A 10,592-nucleotide genomic window follows, 5' to 3' on the forward strand; every position below is an offset into this window, starting at 1 on the left:
TCATAAAAAACATGTTCAAATACACAACAATATAGGTTGAAAAATTCAGAACTTAAAACATGCCATAACAGATGCACCTGTATTTCTAGTCTGTTACTAGGTAATATAACCAAAATCCTAAACCCTAAGTATAATGCTAATGATGAGTGATTATCAAAATCTTGGTGAATATGGCTGAGGTTGGGAAGGCATAATGCTAATGCAGTATCAACACCAGTACAAAAAATGCTCATGTTGACAAAGCACAACTGGTATAGTATCATATTACTTGAAAAATGATTCTGGACGGAAATTTTAAATAAGATAAATGTATTCAACTTCAAAATAAGATAAAAAGGAAATAACTGTATGATGAAAAGGTAAAACAAGAAATAAGCTACACTGTGATGGCAGAAATATAACTTCCATCATAACATTAAGAAACTACAATATTAAACTAAACTCGTCCACTTAGGCGTTGATCACTGAAATAAAATAAAACCACACTACACTATGGAACAAAACTCAAATAAACTCAGCAACCACAGACTTAATCAAAAAGGCTGAATCCCATATCCTGCACCAGAAGAAAAAAGTTGAAAGATTAACCATTAGAAAAATATCAGATTCCCAAAATCAGTACATAATTGTGATTCGAACACAAACTTCAAGGTAAGAAAGAAAATATGAATAACTAATCAAAAATGATAATAACACAATAACCATATTATGATTGATTTAATGTAACCAATGGCAGATAGTGGAATGCATTAGCTGGCCCTAAAAACACTAGTGTTATAGTGGGTATTAACATAGTACGGCTGCTACATCAAAGTATAGCAAAACAATACAAGAAAAATATGTATCAGATACACATTATGACACAATGAGCTCAAAATTTGTAAAATAACCGATGTTCAATTTCATCTCTCATAAAGAAAAAGTTCATTTGAACATCACAGTAGCAGCTACTATTAAGTGGCATTTGCTGCTACCAAAATATGCGATGCAGCAGGGTTTTACTTAACAGCAGAAGATTACTCAAAGCCTAACTAATCTGAACCATTTTCCAAAGCAAAACATGTAATTCAAATTAAAATAGCCACATACAAAGAAGCAATATGGACCCAAAATAAAAACTTACATCATCAGATTCCTCTTTCTCTTCAACCTTCTCCTCTTTCTTTGCCTCGGCAGCTGCAGGAGCAGCACCACCACTCGCAGGTGCAGCACCAACAGCAACACCGCCACCACCACCACCAGAAGGCACTGATGCCAACTTTTCCTTACCAGAAGCAATCACCTCAGCTATATCTTTGCCCTTAATTTCAGACAAAAACAATTCAATGTTGCCATCTTCTGCTTCTGCTCCAACTGCACATAAAATATTCACAATTTCTGTCAGCTATCCATCAAATCGAAGAGTTCAAACCCCATCAAAGTTCAAACCCTAAATGAAGAATGTGTTTTGGTGCATAAAAACTTAAACAAACCCGTTTAGAGAATTCCAAAAGTCATAAAAATTAATTGACACAAACATGATTATTATGAACATATATGTATACCTAACCCTAATTAGAGACTGACATTAAACAAAGTTTTCTTGAAAAAACAAAAACAATTGACGGCGGCGCGTACCGGATCCAAGGATGTCCTTGATGGTTTTGGCGGAGGGGGTGTTGTTGCCTCCGAGAACGGCGAGCAAGTATGCGGCGATCACCTTCATGTTTATGCCGACGGCGTCTTCAAATCAAATGCAAAAGGAATGAAACAACACAGAGAAAGAGTTAACAGAGATTTCAAGGGTTTTGTGTAAACGGATTTTAGGGCTTTGTTGTGTTTTTGATAGGCCATGTTTTGGGCCTACAAATATGGGTGGGTGGACTATTTCAATTTTAAAACAAGACTCCCGTTACTTCGTAAATAACTTTTTACACCTCCTTTTTTGGAACACCACTTCACCATATTAATCCAACACATTCAATTTGTTCGAGATAACAATCACCTAACAAAGTTTCATCAACACGATTCGCTTGATTCATGATTAAATCTATGACAATAATATAACATATAATATTATAAGAAATAAAAATAAAAGCAGGCTAGCAGACAACAAATTGCGCCACAATCCTTTTTGAATGGTAAAATTAATCTTCTTACAAATTATTCATTATTCTAGGTGAAACAACATTATTATGCATGAGCCTTTGCACTCTCTATAAAACATCCACTGTTTTTGGTGCTAGAAAATCTAAAGTGTCAAAGACAAATGATATGAAAGCATGTTGATTGTCGAAACACGCTTTCTCATACCATATATCAAAATGGTATCAAAGCTTTGTCAAAATCAATGTCCATACCATATATCTCACTGCCTCTCGATATATGATCCTGTAACACCCAAAATTAGGCCCTAGAAGCCATAAAAGCGTATGAGGAAGCCTCTACTGCAAAGTACAAACCTGATCCCCCAACTCTAATAGGTAAAGAAGTCACCCTTAATTGAAGGTTCCCGAAGAAAGGACCTTCACCAACCATAGTATCTTCAACTATCTTTCGCAACTCTTTATCAAACCAAATAGCTACTTTCTTTGAGGTTAAAAAAGAGTTTGGTGATACCCATGCAAAAACGAAGTGGATGAAGCTCACTTTGAGGATCCCTTAGTTGTGGTAGAAGATGCATGGGCTCAACAGCCTTGGTCGCTCTCTTCATGGACAACCCCTCGATAAATCCTTCATCTCGACTAATAACTCATCCAAGCAAATTCATCCCCAACATCGATCTCCCAATGTCTGAAGGAAGCAACTCCCTATGAAGTCTACTATCATCACACAAAGGCCAAAAGATCTCAGTTTTGTGAATATTATTTAAGACCTAATCCTGGACCGGGATCCCAGATGATGTTGAGGGCCTTAGTCACCTCCTCTGATTCCCATATGATGGTCTCATCATCAAGGTACCAGGCATGAAGAAGAAGCTTACAATTGTCACTGATCTAGTGAATAGTGGGTATAACATAAGGGCAAAAAGGAACGGCCCTAACAGATCACCTTGTTGCACTCAACTGGCTGACATAATATGCTCATCCCCAAGGTATAACCTTGTTGTCTAACCATAGAGAAACTTAACCCACAAGGAAATAGATGGCCATCTCATCCTAACCTCTCACAAAATGGTTGATCAATCTACTAGGTTAAAAGCATTCGTGAAATCTACAGTGAGCATAGTCAAAGAGCCATCACTATGTTGCTTGCTTAACACCCTATTGGCATTGTGCAAAATCCCCTCGGCACCACCCGATACCCCAACTCCAAATTGGAAGTCATTGAGATATCGTGTCACATCCTTACTGGCCCATTTCATTGTAACCTTAGACACCAATTGTATCTAAATAGAACCCATAACAATTGGTTGTATCCTACCATCAGGCTTCAATAACAGCGTTAAAGGTGCTGAAGCAACAAACTCTGCCAAACTTATCGCGAATCTCCCTCTCAACCATAGGTTAACAACTTGAATGATCTCGCATAAGAGATCTTTAGACATAACAAAACCTTTTCAAAAAACTGCGTCTAATAAATGTTGAGCTTGTAAACCATCCCTACCACATGAAGTCCCTTGGGGAATGACTTAATGCACTTGAAGATAGTATCAACTTCAACCACTAAAGGAGCATCAGAGAACAAAGTGGTTGGTGTAACACCCCGACTTAATTATGTGTCTATTTATTTATTGATTTGATTGATTAAATTGTTTAAATAATTATTTATATGATTTATTATGTGGTTGGCCAGTGGCGGAATTTGTGGTGATTTAATTAGTTTTGTTGGAATTTAACTAATAAAATTAAGAGAAATCGGTAGAATATTAAGAGTTTGGGTATATTTTGTAAATAATGGAAATTGGATGGTTAGTAGAGAAAACTCATGTTTTAGTTAGGCCAAAAACTGAATTAAGAGAATTTAATTGGTTTAGTATATAATTTTGGAGAAATAGAAAAATAGGTTTTTTAGAGCATTTATCAATAAACGTGAAAAAGAACAGAATAAAGAGCAGGAGCATTGGAGAGTTAGGGCTAGAAGGAATCATAGGAGCTTGCTTGCTTGTGTTTTTGCTAGAATTACAAGATACCGAGGGATTATTCATCTAAGGGTGCCTTAATGATAAAGAGGTTTATCTTAACCTCCAATAGGTTTTATTCTTTCTCTTTTGATTGGTTATTTGATGAATTACATGAATGTGTTGTTGTTTTTATGCAATCAATTGATTGAAATTTGTGATCTCTAAATGTGATGATTGGTGGTTATGTTGATAAGCAAGAGGTTTGTTATGAAATTGAGGGTTTACAACATGAATGTAATTCTGAATTTTGGTAATTAATTGATGTAATAACATGCTAAATCAATGAGAATCAACATGATAATATGCAGTTTATATGTATGTATCAATTCTGGACTATTTGGGTGTTTTCATATGGAATTTGGAGTTACTGCAGGGGCAAAAATCGCATTTCAGGTGCTACAGGTCTGGACGACCTTGCTCAACGAGCTGTTGTACTCGCCTGGCGAGGATGACATCACATAGTTGCTGTTCGAGACTCGAATTGTCATAACTTGCGTTTCTTAACTCGAAGTGAGACACAATTTGAAACGCTGGAAAGCTAACTAACAGAGTTACATTATGGTAGTGCCTTATGAGATGAATTGACATATTTAAATTATGTGTAAATGTATGTTCAATGTGTGAATATGTGTTGTGAATTATATGTATAATTGTGTGAATTACTGTACATGCGTGCTAATGATTGATGAGATAAGTAGTTCAGACTGAGGACTACTCGTGATGCATTGAATGCATGAGTAATTACTGTCAAAATGGGTTTATAATCACTGCTGTGTCGTTGTTTTTGCATGATTATTTACAATCAGAGTGGGGTAGTATTCATTGTTGTGTTGTTGTCATTGCATTGTGATATGACATGCATCATATGTTGCCGTTGTTGTGAAAGAGGTGAGTCACGAGTTTAGAATGGGGATTAGTGACTTGTCCCAAGCTTAAAGTGGAGTCTTGGAGCTCAGAGTGGGGTGATCGGGTTCAAAGAGGGAAGTCAGTCCGTATGAAGAACCAAATGTTGAGTCGGTATAACATGCATATAAAGTTGAGTTGTGAGTCTGGTTCAGAGTGGGGACCGTGACGAGCATGAGTTAAGTCGATGTTACATTGCATTATATAATGATTGTGCAAATGAAATGTTTGTGTATTGATGAATACTCTTGTATGATTTATGTAATTGGTGTTTGACCATGGTGCGGGTGAAATATGAATATGTGATATTTTGTTGCATGTTGATATGTGCATGATTGTGATATGTTAATTTACTCTGATTATTTTATGCACCGATTATTATTTGAATGTATTCTCACCCCTTTTGTGTTGTTGCGACTGTGCTCTTCTGGAGTACAGACAATCAGGTACCTGAGTAGGAGGCTGAGGTTGAGGACGGTATTGTGCCTCTTTAGTTGCTTGTCGATCGAGTCTTATAATTGTAGTCGCTTTGATATGTAACACGTGGGGAGCGAGCTACTCTGTTATTTATTTTATGTTGCATATATTTTCTTGATTTTTGATGATGAACCACTTTTCAAACTAATAATGTTGTTGAGGCATTTAATGCCAAATATTTTATAATTTGTGTTGCTTGTCAAACAATTTCATTTTTAATTAAGTGGTTCAAATATGAGTTTGATTATTGTTGAGTAACATCCTACTTGGAGAATATATGTGTTTTTACATGGTTTATTTAATTATTTATTGAGTCAGTAAGTAGGGTATTACAGTCAACATGGAAGGAGGTGGTTTGTACGGGTGTTTAGCCTCTAAAGCCTTCATAGTATGTGCATTACATGGGGCTACACCAGATGACCCCAACATTTTCATAGCCGCTATGAAGTGACCATTTGCAACCTTACGAAGGAATTGCTTGACATTAGAGCTCACATTTACATATTTATCTTTAATATGAACTCCCTTATGACCCAACGTATCTTGCTCAGAGTTTCCCAACACACTACCAACTAACTTGGCAAGACCATCTGCATCCCTCCAAGTAAATAAACGCTCCAAAATGTAGTGTTCTTGCAATGTTTTATGATTCCTAAACCCACGATCCCGCCTATTCTAAGGCTTGACCACCTATAAAGTGCAATGAGGAATAAGTAACAACCGAACCCAAGTACCTACAGATCCTAGATCAACAACCACCTTGAGAAGTGTATCTTTCAATGCCTGAGAGAAAGCAAGATGACACTTAAGAGGTATGCTCTTTACAGTGAAGACAATTGTTGTGAATACTCGCTCTAACAACCTTGTGTCCAATATAATCCCCTCATTTGCACCAAGTTTATTGGAGTCTATTGCATATGGTTTTATAACACCTATAATGAGACTTCCGACCTCCCATATTCCAAGAGTAACCCAAACCAGACCATCAGGATTATGACATGCTCGACTCATGGCATGAATGCGCATGCACCTTCCATATATTCATTGCCTAACTCCCCTTAAAATCTCCTTGAATGTCGTAAACAAATCCAAATCACTCTCAATAGCTTCCCGAATTGTGTTTTTGTGTTCGTTAACAAGTGCAGTGTCTTAATATGAGACACCATACGAGAAATACCCTTGCTCACATCTTTGCCATCAGGGAAACAATGAAACTCCCTGAAAGGGCAATGCAAACCTCCTATATGAGTAAAAATCATAGGACAATATAAAATTGTGCTTCTCCCCTAATCAATGCAAAATAATTCTAGTTGAAGAATTTTTACAAACACCGTATAGCCACCCGCGAAAGAGCTTATTACAAACCTCCTATATTTTTGTTGTTCAAAGTGATCAATAACTACAATCAAATTACTTATTATAAAGAAAACCATAGCTTGTCTATATTCCCGTTGAATCTATATACTTTTGACCCACAACAATTTGATTACACAATTAGAATAAAATCAAATACTAACCGATCATTGAGTTTAGTTAACCTTTGATGACAAAATGAGCTTATATGAGAAAAGTTTAGTATATTTTCCTTGTTAGATGTTATTTTAGAGCTTCATGACTAAGAGTCATTACATCTTACATAATATCATATTTTTCGGTGTACTTTTCCATACACAATTTTGGCTCCTCCTTTCTATTAGCTTTCTTTTTTCTCCTTGTTTTTTTTAAATGGATAAAATCTCTCTCTCTCTCTCTTCAAAAATTCATATTATTTTTGTAGTTAATTATTTCTTTTAAAAATTAAATAATTTTATGATTTATATTTAAAATATTAATTTAGGATAATAATTAATTTTATACTTTATTATATTTGTATATAAATTTTAAAAAGCACAAAAATAATTGAGGAGTTTATTAGACAATTGGATGAGTTATTACAAGACTTGTTTAACTTATTATAGCATGATAGATCAAAAACTTAACTTTATCGTGCTAACCTTCACGTTGTATCAATGTTAGTTGTGAATTGCAAATACTATAAATAAGTTTTGTTTTGTTTTTGTTGAATAAAAAAAAGTGTGTTTTGTTTTTATTGTTTTTAGATGTGGGTCCAAAGAAGCAAACTAAACTCATCACTTTAAAAAGATAAAAGTACGCAATAAAAATTCCTACCAAAAGAGGGTTCAGCAATTTGATTGCTCCAATAGTTGATGTAAGGTAGAGATTTTCTAAGTTTATTTACTACCTGATTAATACTTCTAGCTATGAATTTACATATTAAAATATTATCGAATGGATGGTTTCATTAGCGTATTTTTTCCTGCATATTTACAACTTTTGTATCGAATAGCTAACTTTTAAAATTTCTTACAACCAACTTATGCATTCATAGTTTTCATCATTATATTACAAGTAAATATTTGATATAAATTATGACATGTGTTTTAAAGATAAAATATTGGCTGGACCGGCTAATTTTAAGTTTTTTATATATAAAATTATGGTTAGACAATTATTTCTAAACAAATCTTTATAGATTGCATTGTATTTGTTCACTTAAGTAATTGGCTTCTACTTTTGAAAACCCCTTATAGATCTACTTATGAAGAATATTGAGGAGATGGTTTCTAAAAAAGTTGAGAAGTTGATTTTCACTTTAATGTGGAATCATACGTATCAGTAGTAGTGGCCAGCAAATGAAGGGCTGCAATAGAATTTCACATGTTTGATCTTAATTTTTTGTTTGTTACTTTTATATAATTATGAAATTTTGTAAACGTGCTGAACAATGAATAAAAATAAGTCTTAGGTGCGGTTTGCCTGATAGATACTCACTCCGTTATTTTTTAAGTGTTATTTTTTGATTTTTTACACATATCAAGAAAGTTAATCATTATTGTTATTTTTTCAACAACAATTCTCATTTTACCTATAATATATTTAATTATTTATAACATTCATTTTATTTTCTCTCTCTATGGAATAATTACCTAGGGTAGTTTTGACAAAATGCAATTAATACTACCTTGAACTTTGTAAATGACAAATAAAAATGAAATAATTTTTTTTTTAAAAAGAGACACTTAAAAAAGAACGGAGGGAGTAATACACGAGCAATTGCAGACTTGTGTTATATTCATGATTACTATAGTTTAATATGATCACAGGTGGTGAAAACGGGAAGACAATTAGCATGAGGGGCAGTTTGCAAAATTCTAAGCTAGGATATATTTTTGATTTTTGTGTGATACTTTGCAATGTATTTAGTTGGATTATAGCACTAGCAATTTCAATTTGAGTTGCAGCTTCTAGATTGCCTAGCCTATCAAATGCATGGAGAAACTTCACATTAAATTAAACCATACATAAGTTCATGCTTTTAAATCTAAGTATAACAATATGTTTGACAATTATGATGCTTCTCATACTTCACGTTAATTTCGTATACTCCCATTTGCTTCATTTAATTTGCATTTACATTATGTGATCAGGCTAGGATCCACCCAATTACTTGCTACATCATCTCCGTCAATCACCCAAACTTCTGATTTATTTGTTCAATCTAGCAACTAAACCTGGACAAACTCTAACAAGATCAAAAATATTCGTCATATCAATGAAATGGGTAATGTATGTCTTTTTTTTAGCATTGCAAATTGACAAACTTCATCATATATCTCATGACAAGTTCTGATGTCACTAGAGGATTGTTTTTCCACAATCATAGGCACTACGAAAAGATTTAAGGCCTCCAAGTTTGGATGGTATTTCGAGGCTTGTCCCGATTGCAAGACATCAAACAAGTCCCCCGGAATCAAATTTGTCTATGTTCGGGAGTTTAAAATGTAGAACCTGTATCAAAGGAAGATTTCAAGTTCATTTTGCAACTTTCAAGTCTTACTTATGAAGTCGTTGGTCTTACATATATCGCCATTATTTTCATGTTATAGATACAAAATTGAAATAGAAGTCGAGTTTGATAATCACATGGGATGCTTTGTTTTTTGGGATAAAGATTGTATCTCATACATTAATATGACTGTTAGAGAATTGAGACAACTCATGAAGGAGGTAAAGACATGATTCAAGCCCTACTTTTAATTTTCAAGTTTACAATTTAATTCACCTACATTTCAATGACTAATGTGATTGTTAAGATAGGTTGGAGAGGATAACCCGAAAATATATCTGATACACCTAGAATCAAGTATCAATCATTTTTCCAACAATTCTCAATTGTGAAAATCCTTAACGAGCCTAGTTTTTACAAGACCTTATATGAAGCTCTTAAACCAGACGAGGTACAATGCATTAACCTTTATAACATGTACTTTTTGTTTGACTCATCATCAAGGTTTTTCATTTTCCATATTCTGATCAAATATATGCTTTCAATTTGTGGATTAATGTGTTGGCAATATACTTTAAAGGTTGTAGTGTTGGTAACTGTCACACACCATGGTGTGGAAGTTCAACATGAACCTATTTTATGCATTCATTCTTAACCTTCTGCATAAGTTTCTAGATGCATTTTCATTCTTAATTCATAGCGTACTTACCAATTAATTCTATAATGTGTATCCGACCAAATCTTGTGAATAAACCTTGATTGAACATCCAACAACTTATGCCAACCAAAGTTGCAGTATGTCCACTTGCCCTAGCAACACCCCTGCTAAAAGGGTTTTCGTTGCAACTACTCTTGATGATATTTTGCAAGATGAAGTCCTAACTCCAATGCAATCTTTAAGGTTAAGCACATCGTTTTTTGTGGCACTAAAATGTTTTATTGAGATCAGTCGTGTAAGGATTAATGCCATCCTCTTAAACTATGACAATTTAATTGAATCCTAATGTATTATGTATTATGTATTACATTAACTAGATAAATAAACTACCTTTTGGTTATGACATGCTATATGATGTGTTTTTATATTGACTACGTGTTTGAAATTATCAGTTGTTTTCTCAAAATCGTGATATAAATGATATTAGTCTGCATGTTATAGTTAAGTTACTAATGCATCATGACTGCATAACTTGCAGCTTTGGACATCAATCTGCTATAATTCTAACTTTTTCCAGCAAATGTTCATTTTGTTTAGCAACTTAA

At 34.1% G+C, this 10,592-nt stretch overlaps 1 protein-coding gene across 1 annotated transcript; it reads right to left on the reverse strand.

Moving 5' to 3' along the window:
- Nucleotides 1–310: 310 nt before the first annotated feature.
- LOC127092725 (60S acidic ribosomal protein P2-4) lies at nt 311–1,813 on the reverse strand. Its single transcript, XM_051031609.1, has 3 exons — nt 1,618–1,813; nt 1,124–1,353; nt 311–556 (listed from the first exon to the last, which is right to left on the reverse strand). Exons 1-3 carry the CDS (start codon nt 1,703–1,705, stop codon nt 530–532), a joined length of 345 nt encoding a protein of 114 aa, XP_050887566.1. The 5' UTR covers nt 1,706–1,813; the 3' UTR covers nt 311–529.
- Between the last annotated feature and the right edge of the window lie 8,779 nt (nt 1,814–10,592).

This window comes from Lathyrus oleraceus, chromosome 6, assembly GCF_024323335.1.
Source record: "Lathyrus oleraceus cultivar Zhongwan6 chromosome 6, CAAS_Psat_ZW6_1.0, whole genome shotgun sequence".
In the NCBI taxonomy this organism is placed as follows: Eukaryota; Viridiplantae; Streptophyta; class Magnoliopsida; order Fabales; family Fabaceae; genus Lathyrus; species Lathyrus oleraceus.

Bases quoted from the DNA above. Each gene is read 5' to 3' on its own strand.
- LOC127092725 (XM_051031609.1), bottom strand. From the start codon at position 1,705: ATGAAGGTGATCGCCGCATACTTGCTCGCCGTTCTCGGAGGCAACAAC. The intron at 1,354-1,617 runs GTACGCGCCGCC...TTTTATGTGCAG, and splicing joins CAAGGACATCCTTGGATCCG to TTGGAGCAGAAGCAGAAGAT. The intron at 557-1,123 runs GTAAGTTTTTAT...CTTCTGGTGCAG, and splicing joins AGAAAGAGGAATCTGATGAT to GATATGGGATTCAGCCTTTT.